Source organism: Myotis lucifugus, unplaced genomic scaffold, assembly GCF_000147115.1.
Source record: "Myotis lucifugus unplaced genomic scaffold, Myoluc2.0 scaffold_178, whole genome shotgun sequence".
Classification (NCBI taxonomy): domain Eukaryota; kingdom Metazoa; phylum Chordata; class Mammalia; order Chiroptera; family Vespertilionidae; genus Myotis; species Myotis lucifugus.
Genome location: NW_005871226.1, coordinates 2,308,458 through 2,331,044, shown reverse-complemented (window position 1 = coordinate 2,331,044; position 22,587 = coordinate 2,308,458). Strand labels below are relative to the sequence as shown.

At 38.0% G+C, this 22,587-nt stretch overlaps 1 protein-coding gene across 5 annotated transcripts in view; it reads left to right on the top strand.

Annotated features, from left to right (window-relative positions):
• The window catches only part of GPCPD1 (glycerophosphocholine phosphodiesterase 1), a 56,907-nt gene that overhangs the window by 19,808 nt on the left and 14,512 nt on the right, over window positions 1-22,587 (top strand). For 4 of the 5 annotated variants that reach the window (XM_023760245.1, XM_023760246.1, XM_023760244.1 and 1 more), the window contains 10 exons: window positions 2,196-2,319; window positions 6,660-6,891; window positions 10,939-11,101; window positions 11,415-11,547; window positions 12,544-12,598; window positions 13,231-13,323; window positions 16,045-16,122; window positions 17,011-17,050; window positions 18,318-18,379; window positions 21,478-21,543. In XM_023760245.1, the coding sequence (XP_023616013.1) occupies window positions 2,196-2,319; window positions 6,660-6,891; window positions 10,939-11,101; window positions 11,415-11,547; window positions 12,544-12,598; window positions 13,231-13,323; window positions 16,045-16,122; window positions 17,011-17,050; window positions 18,318-18,379; window positions 21,478-21,543 (1,046 nt within the window). The remainder of the gene's footprint in view (window positions 1-2,195; window positions 2,320-6,659; window positions 6,892-10,938; window positions 11,102-11,414; window positions 11,548-12,543; window positions 12,599-13,230; window positions 13,324-16,044; window positions 16,123-17,010; window positions 17,051-18,317; window positions 18,380-21,477; window positions 21,544-22,587) is intronic. The other variant, XM_023760247.1, reaches the window with a different exon arrangement.

Below are 22,587 nucleotides of genomic sequence, written 5' to 3'. Positions count from 1 at the left end.
CAATCGCCAGCTTTGGCCCCCCCACCTCCCCCCCGATGACTGGCTTCCGCCCTCGCCTAGGCCTGACGCCTCGGCCAGAGGCGTCTACCCCCATCACCCTCCGATCGCCAGCTTGGCCCCCCGCCCAGGCCTGACGCCTCTGGCCCAGGCTTCAAGCCTGGGCAGGGGACCCCCATCTCCCCCTGATCACCGGTTCCGCCCCCCCACCCAGGCCTGATGCCTCTGGCCCAGGCGTCAGGCCTGGGCAGGGAACCCCCATCTCCCCCCTCCCCCCCAATCACCAGCTTCTGGGCGGCAGGCAGGCGGCTTCTGGGGTCGAACACGGGGGCCTGGATGGCGGCTCTCATGTTGGCAGCTGCGCTGTCCTGCCCGTAGTATGCAAATTAGCTGCCATCTTTGTTGGCAGTTAATTTGCATATCATGCTGATTGGCCATGGGAGGTGTAGCAAAGGTACGGTCAATTACCATGTTTGTCTGTTATTAGATAGGATAGTTTTTTTCAGCTGTTGTGTGTTAATTACTACATATGGTTATAACTGCATGGAAATTTTTATTGTTCTAAATTCAGCTTAAGACAGTTAACAGCCACGCATCCAAAACGGAAACCATCCCCACATGCCACAATATTTTGAATTTAATTTAAAAAAATCAATTTGCAATGAATATTAGAAAAGTACATATATTACAATTTGGGTGTTCTTGAATATTTTCAGCTGAAAATTCTCACAAAAAATGATTTTAAAGTTGGTCAGGACTACCACTTAAGGAAAACATTTTTTTTTCATAGACGTGCGTGGTGTGTGAGGAAGGTCTGCTACTTGCATCTACAGATGCTTATTGTGTACAGTGGGCTGTTAACTTTTAGGATGCAAAGTCATTTCTCCAACTTTGTCTATTCCTGGAAATAGTTTAAAATTAAGAAATAATGGTGGTTTCTTTTTATTTTTTTATTTCTACCCAAATATTTCTTCTTTTAATTAAATTCTTTATTGTTGAAAGTATTATATATGTCTCCTTTTCCCCTCATTGACCTCTCCCCACCCACTCCTGTGATTTCTTTTTATTTTTAAAACTAGTGGCCTGGTGCACAAAATTCGTGCACGGTGGGGGGGGGGTATCCCTCAGCCCAGCCTGCACCCTCTCCAATCTGGGACCCCACAGGGTCTAAACTGGCACTCGAACAACCCCCTCGCAATCCGGGACCACTGCTCCTAACCGCTCACCTGCCTGCCTGCTTGATCACCCCTAACCACTCTGCCTGCTGGCTGCTCACCCCCAACTGCCCCCTCCCGCCAGCCTGATTGCCCCCAAGTGCCCCCCCTGCTGGCCTGCTCACCCCCAACTGCCCCCTCCCCCTGGCAGCCTGATCACCCCCAACTGCCCTCCCCTCCTGGCCTGATCGCCCCAGCCGCCTCTGCCTCGGCCCGCCACCATGGCTTTGTCTGGAAGGACGTCCAGAAGGTCTCACGGTCTAATTAGCATATTACCCTTTTATTAGTATAGATTTGCTAATTACTAAACATTTTTAAAGTTACATTTCTAAAGATAAATGTTTCTTGATATACATTTTAAGTCCTATTGAAAAACTTTGGTCCAAAACAGTTGATAGTTCAGTAGTACTTTGAAAAATGTGTTACCTATGTTAGTAGGAAACTTCAAGTTAAACAGTGCTAATACAGTATTATCACAGTTGTGAAATTTACGGCAGAATGTATAAATGTGAGAATACAGAATTGACTCACAGTTTTATTTTTACCATCTCATATTTCAGTCCCTAGCACTAGTCGTATAATTAGTTTCAGCTGAGTAAATAACCTCATGTGAAGTATTTGGAAGTGTAATAGTAATTCCCAATGGAACAAATGTAGGTTAGAAGTCATCTTGAAACATGGATTCTTTCTGAAATGAATGTGTATTATTTCGATAATGGATTTAATTAGAATATTTTTATTTACTTAATTTAAGCTATGGCTATTGTTAACATTCATTTAACTTTTTCCCCCTCTTCATATAAAAGTTCTTTTTCAATGATAAATTTAAGACTGCATATATATTTGCTTTGGAGAGAAGTACCAGTGACATAACCTGAATGTATTAAAATCTGAATGTGAACTAGAATTGTCAGTGTGTATTGTACTTACTGGATTGTTTAAAAATATGTATAATAATTACTCTTCTTTGTATTTACTTGCCAGATGGTGTTGAGAATTTGGATTCGGGATGGCTGACGTGTCAGACTGAAATAAGATTACGTTTGCATTATTCTGAAAAGCCTCCTGTCTCTATAACCAAGAAGAAATTTAAAAAATCTAGATTTAGGTATGACCATGTGTATTTGTTACTTAGGCCATTTATTTTCACTAATGCTGTAGATTTCTGGTTTTAGACTTTAAGTGTATAAACTAAAAAAGAGCACACTTTTAATGTTACGTTTTCTAAGAACTACAGGGTCTTATGAGAGTGAACTGCTTCCCTGTCTCAGATTGCTGCAATTACATGTACTTATGTTATTCTTAATCTCTAAATTTGAAACTAGAACACTGTGTTTTTATGTAAATAAATGATTTCCAAGCTTATATTTCTGTATGGTTTATACCATTTAAAATTTATTAGTGTAGCAATAAATTGCTTGTTTTAAATTGATATAAGAGAAATGATTTTGTGCTAAATGAAGGTAAACAGAAAAATGATTGTTGGAAATATCCTTCAGTGCCCTAAACTTTCCTGTACCTTACAAATGAAAACCTTTCCACGAAGAAAGGTAGCAGTTATCATAGCAGTTCCATATTAGTTTCTTTTTAATCATATATTAATTTAAAAAATAGATGTCAAGTTTTGTGTGAAAACTTTACACAAAAACTTTATACTTAGTGAGTAACTTTATTTTTCGGTAATGTCATCATATATGCCTTTGAGTGAGCTGGCTTCTTAGTGACCCAGGCAGCTCTGTCATTTGGATATAATTCATAATAATACTGCAGTTTCAAAATCCATAAATGTTTTACCATAACTGCTTAAATATTATAAAACTTTTCCCAGTCATACAATACGTAAGGGAAAGGGTATGTAATACTTCATAGTTATTTGCATTGGCTCTTCTGAAAGTGAGTAAAGGATTTTGGGTGTACCTTGTCTCTGCATTTCTAGGCTTCTGCTTTGCTTCAGAAAAAATGGAGGTTATGGGACCACATGGTTGATCTGCAAGATCCATTTGACTGCAAAGATTCTCTAACCAGTTAGTCATATAATTTAATATCTTTTAAAAAAAATATATATTTCTTTATTGATTTCAGAGAGGAAGGGAGGAGGAGAGAGAGAGATAGAAACATCAGTGATGAGAGAGAATCACTGATTGGCTGCCTCCTGCACACCCCACACTGGGGATCGAGCCCGCAACCCAGGCATGTGCCCTTGGCCGGAACCGAACCTGGGACCCCTCAGTCCACAGGCCGACGCCCTATCCACTGAGCCAAGTCGGCTAGGGCTATAATTTAATATCTTATTTAAATGTTAAAGGAAGCAAATTGTGTAATAACTACAAAATGTCTCATTAGCATAAGACCTTGAAATAAAGAAAGCAGTAAAAGCCTTGGTTGGTTGGGCTTAATAAGACTTACTAAGAATTTCATAGATATTAATGGTTGGGGTTCTGATTGCCTTGCAAATATATACTGAGTCCTATACTATTCTTTTTTATTTTTCTATGAAAAGTTAACTTTTATTTTCTATACATATTTTTCAAAATTATGTTTTCTTCAGTCTCCAAAGTGCTTGGTTCTCTTGCAGTTTTTTGTTCTTATAAATCTTTATTGTTAAAAGTATTACATATGTCCCCCCCCCCATTACCCCTTATTGTTTCTAGAAATTATTTTGAGTGTTTGTATATATTATAGTGTTGCTTAGGCTTAAGTTGGAATATTTCATATAATCATACTTAGTTGGGCTCTATAAATTAACAACTAATTCATATTTTTTAAAATACATTTTTATTGAATTCAGAGAGGAAGGTGAGAGGGAGAGAAAGAAACATCAGTGATGAGAGAGAATCATTGATTGACTGCCTCTTGCACATCCCACACCAGGGATCGGGCCTGCAACCTGGGCATATGCCTTGGCTGGGAATTAAACTATGACCACGTGGTTCATAGGTCAACACTCACGGCCGGCTGGACTGATTCCTGTTGAAATAATCATGCATAGCTAGAAACTGGTGTTCTGACCATTTTCCGTCCCCCCAAGTTTGTATTAGTGTTAGATTAAACCTTCATGGTATAGGAAATAATTTTATCTGCTAGGTTATAAGGACTTTAAAAACTTAGCAACAGCTTATACATTTTAACTAAAACACTAAAATGCTATTTTATTTTATTATCAAATTTTAAGCACAAGTTTCTCTTTCATTTGACTCCAGCAGTAAGTGGAAAGCAATGTCTCTTTATGATAGACTATAACATTTATATAGCTATTTGAAGAACCCCTTTAACAAATTCTTTCATAAATCCCTTTAAACATGACTTTTCTTTCTTTTCTGGGGGTGAGGGAGAAGGGTAGATGCACATTGCTGATGACAGAATAGCCTTTTTATCTCCATGCCTTTCTTGCCTGTTCATTACTGTCCATTTGTGGTCTCTTTTCATATGCTCTGGTAGAGGATGTTTCTTCTTTCAGGTTCACCAATAGAATCGGTTGTCCAGAATTATTCCTAAGAGCTTTGGTTTATGAGAAGAGATGATGGTTTTTTTTTATTATTGAAGTGCTACTTTTGATTAGTACAGTATTACCAGTTGAATAATCTATATGGATGTTCCCTCAGGAAGACTTCAGAATTATGTGGCTATGTGATAAGGCTCAGCAGTGGTTAGAGACAGGAGGTCATGCAGAGAAAGCAGGTCCCACTAATACAGTTCCATTATTTTTATTATCAATCAGATCCCATTTAAATCTAGAATGAAAAGTTTTTGGAGCTTAGCTATTTATTACTCTTACCTGCGCTTTTCAACCAGAGTGCTGCAGAATTTTAAAAACATGTAATACCTGACTATTTAGTCAGGGGCACTCACCTCTTTTCCCTTATATTGTCAAATTAAAAAAATGTCAATAGCCAACACAACAATAGCCGTCCAGTGTGAATGAATCAAATTGTTGGTCAGACTAGCAAACAACTTAATATTTTGGTGTGCTGCATAATTTTATTAATTAGTTTATGTGTGCTGTGATATAAAAAATGTTGAAAATCGCTGCTGTATCCATTAACATTACTTCCTACATTAATAATATTAAAATTGTTTAAGTGCATTTCAGTTGGTACATTCTTGTATATTCTAGAATTGAGTACTTTTGGGCATTACAAGTGCTTCGTGCAAGTAATTGCCTTTTATTGGGAATAGATTAGTCTCTGTTAGCCCTATGGCTTGGGTAATTGGTCTTTGTTTTCATTGCTGCGAGGCCTATAAGAGTTTTAGACTCTTAGTTTATATGTTTGTTTTGTTTAAAAAAGTACATAGACACATATAAAAGATACATACAGACAAATATATGTACTTAATACAGTGTTTTTCTTTAGTAATATACTTTTCACAAAGTACCCCCGACTCACTGTGGTGAGATAGAAGAAAGGGGAAAATAGTTTATAATCTCTAACTCTTAATAGTCTTTTAATGCAAAATATGGTTCAATTTTGTGCTTGTTTTATGCATAGGCATTTGTGAGACATCTCAAAAGAAATTGAAATGGCCAGGTATAGATGGAGGGTAATAGTAAATACCTTTTTAGATTTGTTTTTTTAAAAACCAAAGAATTAATGGAAATGGCCTTAGGCTTAATGAGCATTTGTCTCATTTTAATACTCTACAGAAATATATGTAGATTAAAACATCAGTACTTTTTAAAATATATTTTTATTGATTTCAGAGAGGAAAAAAGAGGGAGAGAGAAATAGAAACATCAATGATGAGAGAGAATCATTGATTGGCTGCCTCCTGCACACCCCCTATTGGGGATTGAGCCCAAAATTGGGGCATGTGCCCTTGACTGGAATCGTACCCAGAACCCTTCAGTCCACAGGCCAAGGCTCTATCCACTGAGCCAAACCAACTAGGGCTAAAACATCAGTATTTTATAAAATATAGCTGATGCCTTAACCCAGTGATGGCGAACCTATGACACACGTGTCAGAGGTGACACGCAAACTCATTTTCTTGGTTGATTTTTCTTTGTTAAATGGCATTTAAATATATAAAATAAATATCAAAAATATCAACCTTTGTTTTACTATGGTTGCAAATATCAAAAAATTTCTATATGTGACATGGCACCAGAGTTAAGTTAGGGTTTTTCAAAATGCTGAAACGCCGAGCTCAAAAGGTTCGCCATCACTGTCTTAACCTATAGCGTGTGTAGTCTTTATATAATACACAGTGTAGGGCAAATGTAGGTTTACAGTTGCTGTATAGAAAATATAATTAATAAATAATAAAAAAAATAAACTCTGTTTCATGTACTCACAATTGTAAACCTACTTTTGCTCCACCTTGTATTTTATTATTTGAAGATTTTGCATATTCAGGGAGCACTTCTAAATTTTAGCATTTAGATAACATTTTTATGAGTTTTCCTTTAGTTCCACTTTTTGAAATTCATTATTTTTTCCTTTTGTTTAGAGTGAAGCTGACACTAGAGGGTCTGGAGGAAGATGATGATGATAGGGTGTCTCCCCCTGTTCTTCACAAAATGTCCAATACCCTGGAGATATCCTTGATAAGCGACACTGAGTTCAAGTGCAAGCATTCACAGCCGGATTGTGGGTATGGCTTACAGCCTGATCGTTGGACAGAGTATAGCATACAGACAATGGAACCAGATAATTTGGAACTAATATTTGATTTTTTTGAGGTGAGTAATTCTTTAACTTGAGGGGGTTGAGAAGGAATGTAGGCATGAACTTTTGTGTATGTTTTCATTTTTATTGTAGTCTGATTTATATAAACCCATGATTTGTACAGCATTTTAGATGTTTAATCTTCTATATATTTTAGCAGGCTTAAAAAACTTAGAGTTGACAGACACAAGTACTACCTATATATATCTATATATATGAAAGCATAAGCGACTGTTACAACCGGTCAACTGAACAACCAGTCGACCAGTCGCATAACGTACACTGACCACCAGGGTGCAGAAGCTCAATGCAGGCCAGTCCCTCCCCCTGGCTGGCCAGCAGGCCCCAATCTGCCCCGATCGGGACTGGGCTAGACGGCCCCAATCAGCCCCTATCACCAGCTAGGCTGAGGGACCCCAGCCGTGCACAGATTCGTGCATCGTGCCTCTAATTAATATAATTGAGAACTTCAGCAAAATTGGTTTCAAATAAAGATCAGATGTCTTGATGTCTGTGTCTGTTCTAAATATAACTGTTGTTGGGCAACCTGATGAAACTAGCATGATTGAGCCCTTTTTGTGACCAAAGTCTATGGTTTATTGAGGCATTTTATTATAAGAACTAGAGAGGCCTGGTGCATGAAAATTTATTCACTGGGGGGTGGGGGGTGTCCCTCAGCCTGACCTGCCCCTTCTCACAGTCCAGGAGCCCTCAGGGGCAGGAGGTGACCCAGCAATCAGGGGAAGGCGACGCCCCATCATACCTCTGCTGCTGCCACTGCTGGCAGCACAAGTCTCAGCTGGCTCTGGTTACCTGAGCCTTGGGCGGCCCTGGGCTGCTGGGCAGCCAACATCTGAGGCTTGCCTGCGGCTCAGGCGTCAGCTGGGCTGCTGCCATCCAAGGCTTGCCTGCACCTTGGGCTGGCCCTGGGCAGCTGAGGGGCTGAGGGAACTGGGGAACTTTTGAGGCAGGCATGTGCCCTTGACTGGAATTTAACCCGGGACCCTTCAGTCCTCAGGCCAACCCTCTATCCACTGAGCCAAATCGGCTACGGCTCTCCACAAATAATACCGAGCCCTCCCCTGAGGTCCTTGCTCTATTGGGCCTGGCTCAGTAGTTATGTGTATCACTTTCCCTACTTTCTTATTTTTTGGCACTTTCACTCCCATTTTTACTTTTCTAAAGTTTAAATCTTTGAGAGTAGGGTATGTGCCTTGCTCAGCAGTAGCAAGTAGCCATGGTTTCTTAAATGGCACAATTCAGAATGGATTTAAACCCAATGAGTAACATTTGTTGTGTGTAATTAAAATTATAATCTTTGAATTGTTTAATTTGATGATTCCTTTAGACATAGCTTTTGTGAGTGGCTTTTTAGCTACTTTGCATTAGATGGAATTTACAGTATTTTCCCCCCAAAATAACTAAAAATACTTTTATTTTTTAAAAAAGAAAACTAGTTAGGTCTTACCTAAGTAATATGACCTGTAGGATTTTATTATAAAAATATAAAGTTTTGGTTGAATGTTTTCTTATTTTTAAAAAAATGTATTTTTATTGATTTCAGAAAGGAAAGGGGAGGGAAAGAGAGAGAGAGAGAAACATCAATGATAAGAGAGGATCATGATCGGCTGCCTCCTGTATGCCCCCCAGTGGGGATCGAGCCAGAAACCTGGGCTTGTGCCCTGACCAGGAAATGAACTGGGGTCCTCTTGGTTCATGGGTCGACAGTCAACCACTGAGCTACACCCACTGGGCAGGACCTACCTTTCAGTAATCCCTTGAACAGTCTAACTTCCCTTTCATTTGGTTAGCAGTTTGGGAAATAATATTTTATTTATTAACTAGGCTGCTAAAAAAAATACTCAATGTAATCTCAGAGTGTTCAATTTCCTGGAGAGTTACCATCCCTCTATGTCATCTGTGTGGATGTGTTTTTATAGAATATAATATACATTAAAAGCTCACTACAGGTATACCTTAGTCTTGTGTATATAATACTAGAGGCCCGGGGCATGAATTTGTGCACGGGTAGGATCCTTCTGGGTGGCCTGCAGGGATTGGGCCAAATCCTGCAGTCCAACGCTGCCTGCAGCTCCTACCTGCCGCTCCCACTCATCCTGGCCCTGCTGTGCCTGCCGCGTGCTCATGCCCAATCAGTCCCCATTGGGAGAGGCTCGCGCTGCTGCAGCAGTGCTTGTCAGCCATGAGCCCTGCGTCTGGCACCCTCCCAAGGGGAGTGGACTTCGGGATCAGGCTGAGACCAGCTCTCCGACATCCCCCAAGGGGTCCTGGATTGTGAGAGGGTGCAGGCCAGGCTGAGGGACCCCACCAGTCCACAGTCGGGCCGGGGAGGGACCGTGGAAGGGCTCCAGGGCATGTCCGGCCCATCTCACTCAATACCAATCATCCAGACCTCAGCAGCAAGCTAACCTACCAGTTGGAACATCTGCCTCCTGGTGGTCATTGCACATCATAGCAATGGGTCGACCAGTTGACTGTCTGCCCCCTGATGGTCAGTGCACGTCATAGTGAGCAGTTGAGCAGCCTTAGCGTATCATTAGCATATTACACTTTGATTGGTTGTTTGGTTGTTCTGCCATTTGGCCTATTTGCATATTACCCTTTTATTATATAGGACTAGAAGCCCGGTGCAAGAAATTCATGCACGGGGGTGGAGAGGGGAGGAGGGTCCCTCGGCCCAGCCTGAGCTCTCTCACAATCTGGGACCCCTCAGGGGATGTCTGACTGCCGGTTTAGGCCCTGTGGGATTCCTGCGGGATCGGGCCTAAATTGGCAGTTGGACATCCCTCCCACAGTCTGGGAGTGCTGACTCCTAACCACTCGTCTGCCTGCCTCATTGTCCCTAACCACTCACCTGCCTGCCTGATCACCCCTAACTGCCTCTGCCTGATCGCCCCTAACCCCTCTGCCTGCCTGCCTGCCTGATCACCCCTAACCACTTGTCTGATCGCCCCTAACCACAACTCCTAACCCAGGATGTCTCAGCTCTCATAGCCCCGGCTTTATGTGGAAGGTCATCTGGACAGTCATTCAGACAGTCTATCTGGAAGCTGTCCGGTCTAATTAGCATATTAGCTCTTTATTATATAGGATATATGTTATTGATTTTAGAGAGGGAGAGATAGAATCATCAATGATGAAAGAGAATCATTGATTGGCTGCCTCCTGCACGCCCCTACTAGGGATTGAGTCCACAACCCAGACATGTGCCCTTGACGAATTGGAATTTAACCCGGGACCCTTCAGTCCTCAGGCCAACGCTCTATCCACTGAGCCAAATCGGCTAGGGCAGTATACCTTAGTCTTTGAATATAAAAATAATACTCACCCAGGATATTTTTCCATTGATTTTTAGAGAGAGTGGAAGAGAGAGGGAAAGAAAGAGAAATATCGATGTGAGAGAAACACATCGATTGGTTGCCTCCTGCATGTGCCCTGACCAGGGCCCAGGCTGGGTAAGAGCCTGCAAACGAGGTATGTGCCCTTGACTGGAATTGAACCTGGGACTCTTTGGTCCACAGTGCGAGGCTCTATCCACTGAGCAAAACCAGCTAGTGCTACTTAGTAACTTTAATTAGTGCTTCAAATTCACCTAATACATATTAGAGGATCAGAAGTGCAAATCAGCAGAGTTAATGATTAATAAAGTAACGCATAAACTTTATGCGGTTTTCAACCTGTGGGTCGAGAACAATGAAAATACATCCTGCATTATCAGATATTTACATTACGATTCATAACAGTAGCAAAATTACAGTTCTGAAGTAGCAACGAAAATAATTTTATGGTTGGGGGTCACCACAACATGAGGAACTGTATTAAAGGGTCGCGGCATTAGGAAGGTTGAGAACCACTGGCATAAAGTCTTAAAATATTATATACCAAAAAAAATGTATTGTTTACTACCAAAAAATGCTCTAAGAATTACATGGATATAAATTTGATCATATTATTGATCCTCCTCCATAGAGTGTTTTGATCTTTAAATGGAAAATATTAAAGTATAAGAATTCAGATTATTTTAAACCTCATTTTTTCAGGAAGATCTCGGTGAACATGTAGTTCAGGGTGATACTCTTCCTGGACATGTGGGTACAGCATGCCTCTTATCATCTACCATTGATGAGAGTGGGAAAAGTGCTGGAGTCCTCACTCTTCCTATCATGAGCAGAAATTCCAGACAAACAATAGGCAAAGTAAGAGGTAAGCCAAAAGAAGCAGGGTGGCCCTTTACAAAGTAGCAGAGGTTAAGTTAAAATTTTTATTAGTTTCAAATTGGGCTTTTGAAAATGTTAAAGATTAAATTAATGATTTGTCTTAGAACATTAATATAACAACAGGATATATCTATTGAATTTTCTGAAAGCTTTACTTTGAATCAGTTTTGTTGATTTCTTTCCTATTTGATAGAGATTGATAAAGCTAGTTTGAGTGGTATTTAAATGTAATTGAGCTCATCATGGCCTTTTTAATTGTCTTTATTTTTGTCCCTCCCCCTTTTTTCCCCCTACAAAAGTTGACTATATAATTATTAAGCCATTACCGGGATACAGTTGTGACATGAAATCTTCATTTTCCAAGTATTGGAAGCCAAGAACACCATTGGATGTTGGACATCGAGGTGCAGGGAATTCTACAACAACTGCTAAGTAGGTTGCATATTTGAGCAGCGTTAACATTTGGTAGCTCAAACTTGATCATGTTAAATTAATTCGACTGACCAAAGATCAAATGATTCTTTTATTTTTACCCTGGAATTTAAATTTAACTTGTGATTGGGATTCCCAGTTCAGATTAACTAGAGACTAACTCTCTTCTAAGATTCTGGTTAAGTGTTTTTTTAATATGTTACTGAATTGATGATTGATGGTAAGAAAGCCAGCCCCCACGGGGGAGGAGAGTGAGGGAAAGGATGAAAAAAGTGAAGGGTGATAACAGGTACAAACTTCCAGTTATAAAATGAATAAGCCTGGGGGATGTGTACAGGACAGGGAATAAGAGTCAATAATATAATAACTAATTGTGATCATATCACAAGACATAAATATAATCACTGTTGTATATCTGAAACTAATGTAATATTGTATACCAACTATACTTTATTAAATTAACAAACAAACAAACTAGAAAGCTAGGGGAAAAGCTTAATGCCGAATGAGTCAGCCAGATGACATCAGTGTGTCTGTATTGTGGTCCTGACTTTTGGCATGTTGCCCTCTCTTGGTCTGTTTCCTCACCTGTTCTCAATATACTTTCCATACTTCCACCCTGTTGGTGTGTCAGCCTTTTCCCATTCCCCCCGTCTGCCAGTATTAAGTCACCTGAGGCTTCATCACAAGGAGCAAGTTTCTGTGTCTCTACTACTTCATGCCATTGCAAGGGTTCTTTTCCTTAATTGGTCACCTCACTTGGGAAGGTTGGGTTGACATAGGATATGCTTGTAAACACTTACAATTTACGGAATAAATGTACACACCAGCCAAGTGATGATCACAGTCTTATTTTGGGGATGGCAAAATTAATCGCAAAGTAGAGAATAAGTATTGTTTCCATTGTTGAATATATAGCTGGCTTCTTTATTATATTTGTTTTCTTAATCTTCTCTATAATGTATGATAACTATATTTCTATGTATTCTCTTTTAGGCTTGCTAAAGTTCAAGAAAATACTATTGCTTCTTTAAGAAATGCTGCTAGTCATGTAAGTGAACCTCTCTTTCTTCAAACAACTTTGAACTGTTGTGGTTCAAAGGTAGAAAAGTAGATAAATGTGGGTCTGGGAAATCTCCAGTCTTCATTAATAGGTTAAAAGGGGGAGTATTTATGCTTCTTCTGAACATGTTTCTACAGTGAAGCATCTGTAGACATTTGTATTTAGATTTATGGTGCAGACTGAGATGAAAACAATGGAATTAGCCCTGGCCGGGTAGCTCAGTTGGTTAGAGCTTCTTCCCAAAAAGCCAAGGTTGTGGTTTCGATCCCTGTTCAGGGCACACACACATGAAGATCCCTGTTAGAGAACTTGCAGGGGTCTGCTTTTTGAGAGAGGATTTCATTAAGACCTTTCCTTTCCTATTTTGATTCCAGGAAAAAATTGCTGTGCTATTGAAAAAGGAAAATACTTAAAATGGTTTTAAGAGAAGAAATTACTTTTTAGGATAAAGCTTAAAGTGTAGCATTAAATTTATGTGAAAGTTTTTTGTTGTTTGTTTATTTTTGTACAAGTCTATGATTTTATAGTGAACAATAGATTTTTTTATGTCCTTATAGTTTTATATGTATTGTGAGCTAGGTAATATTTTTTAAAATACTTGATTCCTTTATTTCTGTCAGGGTGCAGCCTTTGTGGAATTTGATGTACATCTTTCAAAAGATTTTGTGCCTGTGGTGTATCATGACCTCACCTGTTGTTTGACTATGAAAAAGGTATGTTGAAATTCTTTCATTTATAAGATATATAGATAAGTATTTATTAAAAAGAGTTGGACAATTAATTTTCTTAGTGAGTTACTGCCAATCCCTGTCTCTCTCAAGCTCCTACAACATTGAGAGACAGGAATATTAATCTCCAAGAGTAGGTTCTTTATATTGCTGAATTGGCTTTTTTATATCTATATCTATATATATAAAAGCCAAGCAATCAGAACGCCGGAATGACCAGTCGCTATGATGTGCACTACGGCCTGATTGGGGCCCCAATTGCCCTCCCCCAACCTACTGCAGCCCCTCCCCCTGGCCAATTTCCCTCAAGGGCCCCTTCTTCCCCCAGGCCAACAGCCAACTTCCTGCGACCCCTCCCTTACCGGCCCAGCCTGATCGGCCCCCATTGGGGCAGGTCGGCTGGACCCCACCGGTGCACGAATTCATGTACCGGGCCTCTAGTTATCTAACAGAAGAACATTTTAGGTGGTTTCTTTATCAGTCTGCCATTGTCTCTATATTGAGGCAGGAGAGGAAGCTACCGGCGTGTTTGTTTTCTAGGCTCCCTTCTTTTTCTTCAAGGTCTTTCTCAAATTAATAGGCTAGTATGATTTGGCTGAAATGGGAAGGACCACAATGAAAACTACAATTAGAAGTGCTTTGGAGCCAGATAGTGGAGGCCTCTGTGAAGGGGTTTTGAGCCAAGAAGGGAAATGTTCAGAACTAAACTTCCAGATTAATAATTTGATATCTGATATAAGAGGGAATTTAAAGAGGACAGAGAATAGAGGCAAGAGGTACAGTTATGTGGGCCAAAGATAAGGTAAGCCTGAGACTTTTGAGAGTGGAGAGGAGGACATGATAAAGATTTGAAAATGCATATAATTTCTTAAAAATTATAATTGTTGTGCAAACAGAATTGTGATAATATATATATATCACAACTGCCTAAACTTCAGTATACAAATTAACCAAGTGATTTCTTAGGGACTTATACTACTGGGGTTTATTTAGCATTTTCTTTAAAACTTTTTTTTTTAATGGTTTTAAGTATTATTTTCCACTGAGTTGGTTTGAAGTTAAGGCTAGTTTGCTTACATATATAACACTGCACCAGACCCTGCATGTTATGTAAGTAGGTGACAAGGCACCTGGCTCTGCCTGCTAGTGGATTCTAATCAGTCACTTGGGTTGGGATTACTATGATGTATAGAAAAGGACCTTTCTGTTTCTGTGAAACATATTAGGAGAGGGAGGGAAGGAAATGCACCTGTTAGATGACAGAAGTAGGATAACGTAATAGAAATGGAGCAGGTTGTTTTTGCTGTGAGGAAACTAATGCAAAGTGAAACAAGAAGGAATGGAGGAAGTGGTAAAGGATCTACTAACCAAGACAGCGGTTAATGAATCTAGTTTCTTTGTTTTGCTCTTAATTTGAATCTGGATGAGTTAATTGGGGAATGAGAGTAATGAATTGTGTATATTTTTAGTTTTAATTTTTAAGCTGGTATTTTTCAATAAAAGCAATAGTTCATAAGATTATGAATATAAATTTGCCTTTCCCTTGGCCACATTCCCTTACTCTTAATAATCTCTTATGTGTTCTCACAGAAAAACTGTATGCATATACAAACTCATACCATATATATATAAACGAGTATAAAAGTAATAAATTTTAATGTATAGGGGAGTGCAAACGTAGTTTTATAGTTGTGAGTTTGAGTACACAAAACAGAGTTTATTATTTAACTATGTATTATTATTTATTTGTATTACAACTGTAAACCTTTTGTCCAGCCCTGTATTTGTTGGATTGATGATTTATCGGTGGTACATTAACTTTTATTAAGATAAAGGTGCCTAAACAGTATGCCATTTGATATGATATTAAAATCTAATAAAACAGATTTGCTCAAGGGGAAAGCATTTATTATAGAGTTTCTGTTAAGTATTACACTTATAGTTAACTAGAGGCCTGTTGCATGAAAAGATTCGTGCAATAGGCCTTCCCTTCCCCTGGCTGCCGGCACCGGTTTTCCTCCGGTACCCGGGACCCAGGCCTTGGCTCCAGCCGGAGCCGCCTTTAGTCTTCGCTGCTCTGGCCGGAGCCGCCTTCAGGCTTTGCTCTGCCACTTTGCGCCTACCTATGCAAATTAACCGCCATCTTTGTTGGCGGTTAATTTGCATATCTCGCTGATTAGCCAATGGGAGGCATAGCGAAGGTATGGTCAATTACCATGTTTGTCTATTATTAGATAGGATAACATTTTTAATAACAATTGATTTCTGCAGCTATTCTTAACCAAACTTAAGTTTAAAAGGTTTAGAAAAGGTTAAAAGCTTATTAACAGAAATTAATTCTTACATAGTACTTGCATGTTGATTGCCTAGTCATGTGGCATAGATATATGGCGAATAAAATATATACAGGATGACAGGAAATAGAGGTAATCACTGAACCTCTGGCTTTGTTTTCAGTGTGTCTCCAGTGCCATAACCTGCTCCCAGCTGTTTTCTTTCTTCCAGGAACTGCCACTTACATTAAAACCAGAAGCCAGAATTTAAGAGCTGAGGTGTAGTGTTAGATAAGAAGGGCTCCTCTACATGGGCTCACTGTAGTTATCAAATAATTGTTCTTGTCATTCAGTAAATTAAGATATTAGTCCTGTCTGGGGTAAACATTCAGTAATAATTTGAGGCCTATATTTCTTTTTCTTTTCTATTTAGAAATTTGAGGCTGATCCGGTTGAATTATTTGAAATTCCAGTAAAGGAATTAACATTTGACCAACTCCAGTTATTGAAGGTAGTAATAATAGCATAAAATGTAAATAATCTTTTATTTTAAGACTATTTGTACCTGTCTGTATATGGTAATGTTCTCTGCACATGGAGATAATACAGTCATCATGCATAGAGTATATGCTTTGGTTTTCTGTTCTATTAGGAAGAATGGGTTTGTGCTGATCTATCTGTCTTCTCTGTTTTCATGAACCCCCTTGGTTTTTGCGTACATCAAGGGGCTAGGCCAATGGTCGGCAAACTCATTAGTCAACAGAGCCAAATATCAACAGTATAGCGATTGAAATTTCTTTTGAGAGCCAAATTTTTTAAACTTAAACTATATAGGTAGGTACATTGTTATTAACTTAATTAGGGTACTCCTAAGGCTTAGGAAGAGCCACACTCAAGGGGCCAAAGAGCCGTATGTGGCTCGCAAGCTGCAGTTTGCTGACCACGGGGCTAGACTATAAGTCTTTGTCAGCCCTTCTCATCCATAATTTTAGGTTGCCTCTGTTCTACTTTAGCCTTTCTTTATGTAACTCACTACTTTACAATTGGCCTTTTATGCTATTGTTGGCTTTATACTTATGTCGCTAAGATCTTTGTATATTTTGTTATTACATGTAATCTTATGTGATCCCCCTTTCTATTCCCATTGGATACCTAAATTAATGGTTGAGTATAAGTTTCTTAACTTAAGAATCTTTATATTCTTCTTCCCTACTTGGGTATTTGATTATGATCTTATGTGTATGTATGAAAATAAATAAATATATATATATATATATATATGTATATATATATATAATTCTACATTTTATAGTTTTCTCTAACTTACTAGCTCTTCAAGTTAAAGTTCTTCATAAACTAAGGCTTTTTCTAATGATTGCATTTTGTGTGTGTTTTCTAGCTTACTCATGTGACTGCACTAAAATCTAAAGATGTAAAAGGTATGTACAAATATGGAAACACTATTTTCACTTCATAGTTAGCATATATACAATATTTCCTTATCCATTTTGACACACTGTTGGTCATTTAATGAATATAATACAGGGCTATCCAAAAGTAATTTTATAAACATGAAAGCTTTACATATATTAATCTTCAAGTGCATATATGTCATTGTATAGATGATCAGAGGTCTTTATCATGTTGTACCTTTCAGTATTTCCAACATTCTTCACATTACAAAATGAGAAGACTATAGCAAGGATAGAAGCCAGGAAAATGAAGGCAGCTCTACCTGATATTTACCAATTGTGACCTTGGGCAGTTTACTTGCCCCAGGTTCCTCAAAGCTTGTTCTGCCTACAAAATCCCTTTGTAATTCCACTTTACTTTCTCTTTCCATGGGACATAATAGTCTATGCCATTCATTTGAGGCTTAGTGTATCCTTTGTTGTTGTTACCCTTTATTTTTAAATATGCCCTGTCTCTTCAACTAGAATGTAAACCTCTGTAGGGTGAGGAAAATGTTTTTATGTATTTCGAGCCAGTGATTTCAGAGAGGAAGGGAGAGAGATAGAAACATTTATGATGAGAGAGAATCATTGATTGGGTGCCTCCTAAATGCCCCACATTGGGAATCGAGCCTGCATTCTGGGCAAATGCCCTCACCAGGATTCAAACCATGACCTCTTGGTTTATAGGTTGACACTCAACCACTCAGCCACACCAAGCGGCCTTTTTTTTTTTTTAAAAGAAAAGCTTGATATTAATTTTTTTTGTCTTGGAAAAAATTCTTCTGTGTCTCAAGATGGAATCTATTTTGGATTAAATGTAATGGTAACCAAAGTACATTAGTGTCTATAGATTCTCTTAATTTCTAACTTCTGAGACGATTTTGATATTTCAGATAGTCTTAGCAAGATGACATAGCTCTTAATTCCATTAAGAAATAACAAAACACTCTTGTGACTACCTTTTTTAAAAGAAGTATTACAACTTTTATGAGAAAATAATCATTGTTAGGACCACAAACTATGGTGTTTCTGTTAAATGTTGCATACTAGTCTTCAAAAAAGATGCTTATTTAAAAAATCAGGGGTTTAATGGTTAAAAATAATAAATATAAGAGCCTTCAAACACTGCATATGAAAGGATTTCATAATTACTTTAGCATGTCTTTTTTTGCCTACAAATTTAGAAAGCGATCTTAGTGATAAAATGGTATTTTTTTAAATCTACTGAGTTTTTATAATTTAAATTTTTCAGAATCTGTGGTTGAAGAAGAAAATTCTTTATCTGATAATCAGCCATTTCCTTCTCTTAAAATGGTAAGTTCCTTAGGAAAACTAGGGCAAGGCTATCTCGTTAATTCTGTTATATCTGAATAATTTTATTCTCTTAAATGAGTACTAATATGGTTGTATCAAAGGCAATCCAATATAATAAAGAGTTAATATGCTTAATTAGACTGGATGGCAGAACGACCTTCCAGAACAATCCTTCCAATCCTTCCAAGATGAACCTTCCGGGGGGGGGGGGGGGGGGGGGGGGGCGCAAGGCAGCTGGGGCTGCGAGGGCCTACTCTTGCACGATTTTTGTGCATCAGGCCTCTAGGATTAATATAAACTTGTCATCATTGATGCTTTATAGAGAAGATATATTCTTATGTGGGGTACCTATGCTACTTTAAAAAAAGATAGTAATTTACCTGCTTAATACAAATTACCACCTCAATTGGTTAATTTGATAAGAATAGGAAATTCACATATTTCTGTATATAAAAAGGAAGGGAGAGGGCAGGGAAAAAGGAGTTGGGGGAGATGTGATGATAAAAGAGGCATTTAACTGTTCCTTAACATTTTGGAGAGAAATTAGATCCTCCAAGGAAAATAAGGACCCTCATTACATAAAATGAGACACAGATTTAAAGAATTTACTCTGAAAAAGTATAAGAAAAACTAGCATGAATATTTTGAAACTAGACAATTTATACAGGTATCTATCTGACAGTATCGGGCAAGCCTATATGGACACCAGACCCTCTCCTTAGCTATGCTAAGTCTGCTTTTTATTCTACTGGCTCCATTTCCTAACTTCTACTCTTCTCCATTATCTTTTCTTGGTGATGTCACCTATAGGAGATTTCTTAAGGCAAAAATAGATCATTTCAATTTATCACAATTATTCACCCTACAGAAAGGATACTAAAAGACAAATCCTCAAATGGACACAGTCTTATTGGTGCATTTATTATTTTTGTCTTAGTGCATTTAAAACATGATTTGAATAATTTTTCAGATATTTCTGAAGCCCAGCTAAGTAAAGTCATTCTTTCTGTTCCAAAATTCCGAAATCATTTAGTTCTTAGAAATCTCGTGATTCCTAAACTTGTGACTTCATAGAATGGAAAAAAGTTTTTAAAAAAATTGTTTGTGAAAGGTTTGACAATATTTTCTTAGTCAAATAAGTTCAACACACACACTCATTTATTCACTCACTTTGACATCACAACAATTGAATCACAGAGAAATTTCAAAGCCCCGAAAAGGCCAAATACAGTCTTCTCAGTATAAAAAAAGGATCTTTTTAAAAAACAATATATATTTTTTTTATTTCAGAGAGGAAGGGAGAGGGGAAGAGAGATAGAAACATCAATGATGAGAGAGAATCATTGATTGGCTGCCTACTGCACGCTCCCAACTGGGAATTGAGCCCACAACCCAGGCATGTGCCCCTGACCAGAATCGAACCTGGGAGGGACCTTTCAGTCCACAGTCCCACCCTCTATCCACTGAGCCAAACCAGCTAGGGCTAAAGAAGGATCTTTCTGCAAATTTGATGTTTAACAATCTCAGAAGTATTAATATACTAGTATATACTATTGTTCTTATTTTTTAATTTTGGTCCAGTAAAAAGGTGACAGGTGCCCTAGCTGGTTTGGCTCAATGGATAGAGGGTCGGCCTGTGGACTGAAGGGTCCTGGGTCGATTCTGGTCAAGGGCACATGCCTGGGTTGCAGGCTCGATCCCCAGTGGGGGGCATGCAGGAGGCAGCCAATCAATGATTCTCTCTCATCATTGATGTTTCTATCTCTCCTTCTCCTTTTCTCTCTGAAATCAATAAAAATATATTTAAAAAGTGACAGGTATGTTAAATAAATATTGTTAAAGATATCAGGGGGAAAAGTTAAAAGCCTCTCACAAAATTGAGTACAACCTGTTTTAGGTACTGTACTTTTCAGCTGGTTAGTATAGACCAGTGATAGCGAACCTTTTGAGCTCAGCATGTCAGCATTTTGAAAAACCCTAGCTTAACTCTGGTGCCGTGTCACATATAGAAATTTTTTGATATTTGCAACCATAGTAAAACAAAGATTTATGTTTTTGATATTTATTTTATATATTTAAATGCCATTTAACAAAGAAAAATCAACCAAAAAATGAGTTCGCGTGTCACCTCTGACACGCGTGTCATAGGTTCGCCATCACTGGTATAGACCCAGGGCTAGATCCCAGGTCACCAGGCTACCAAGCTATGTTCTTACTATTACATTGTCTTTATAGTGTGCTTTATTTGCTGTTATAAAATCAAACATCATACGTATTATCTATGTTAAATGGTTTCTAAACTTTTGAAATAAATTGAAATTAAAAACACAATCTGTTTCAAATTCATTTTGCCTTGTACATGTTTCTGTATTTGCCCGGCCTTCATGTTTGAAGACTAATCAAGTCAGCTCTTTGTAGTGTTATAGCCTGGCTTTATAATTTCAATTTTATTTTCTACTTATGATGCCAAAATGGTGTTATTGCAAAATGTCTAGATAACTTAGTTTAAATAAGTTGACACCATATTATTTGTTCATTTATATACTCATAACCTTATTTATGAGCCTTGGCATAATCTTTCATTTGGAGATAACATCTTTTCAGGGATTTATCAGCATGATATTATTAAGCATCACCACCTTCAAAAAAGTTAGGAAACATAGTTTTTCATATAACCATGACTTAGTATATTGATATACTTGAATAAAATTCAGAAAACACAACAAATGTCTTCTTAAATCCTTGAGGTCGCATAAGTTTATTGCGGTTCACTTTGGATATCCAGTAGTAACGGTGAGAAGAATTTTAGGTTAAGGATCCATCTTTGTGGTAGTAGTGATCAGTTTTCGCAGATAGTACCTAGGACTGTTGCTTTTGCTGTTTAATTTCTTTTGACTCTCTTAATTTAATTAATGAGATTGTCATTTGAGTATAAGAAAAGCTAGTGATTTAATGCTGAAAGCATTTTACTCTTACTAGTGATGTTTTCTTACAGATGGCTTTTTTTTAATAATTTTGTTTTTCTTCCCCCCCCCTTATTCTACCATTCATTTCACCAAAAATAAAACAAAATTCACCACCAACAAACAAAACTCTAGGTTTTAGAGTCTTTGCCAGAAGATGTAGGGTATAACATAGAAATAAAGTGGATCTGCCAACAAAGGGTAAGTGATTCTTTGTGTATTCTCGTCTTTCCCTTTTCCTCTGTGTTTTAAATACATTCACTCTTATCTTTTTGCTTTAATGGAGTAAGTGAAACTGAAAACTTACTGTGGTTTCTTCCAGTAAGCACAGTGCTTTTAGACCTTTTTAATAAAGCATATTTTATTTATTTATTTTTAAATGTTTTTATTGATTTCAGAGAGAGGAAGGGAGAGATAAATGGAAATATTAATGATGAGAATCACTGATCGGCTGCCTCCTGCACACCCCTTACTGGAGCTTGTGCCATGACTGGGATCTGAACCATGATGATCTCATTCATGGGTTGATGCTCAATCACTAAACCACACTGGCCAGGAACATAAAGCATATTGTATATACTTATACTAATTTGTGGCTACTTAAAAGTAGTAATGAATGTATTATAGTAGAAATTTCCATATTCATGTGTCTCATGTGCACATTTATATGGGTGGTTTCTGGATATGCTCATAGGTGAACAATAAGAACACTTGGCAGTCAGAACTCTATAACTTTGATTAGTTTTTATTTTATCTTCTCCATCTAAACACATAATAATGTCCTAAGCAGTTTTCTATTAAGTGCTAGTAGCTAGTAATAATTAACCAGGAAAATAAATTTTACAAATGTGTTTTAAATCATTCCCAGATTTAGTCATTGTTTTGTTCAATAATTATATATTGAAAAGCTGTTAAAGGCCAGGTATTTTCTGAGTGCTGGGATCAAGTAGTAAAAGAATAAAGCCTTGCCTTCCTGGAACCTTTATTCTGGTCGAGGAGAACAGCGATTGAATGTATCAGATGAGGGTACTTGATAGGCCTAAGATCCAAAGAATGAGAAATTTAACTAGTAATTCTTATTTACCAGGTTTTGTTGTTTGCAGTGAGTTAGCAAATGAAGTGGAGTCCTTTTGTCCTAAAGTTTATGAAGAATATATAAAACTATTTAAAAAGTCACAGTAGATTGCAAATTTCCAGTTTTAGTTTTTATTTATCTTATTAAAACAAAAATCTATTAATGGTATA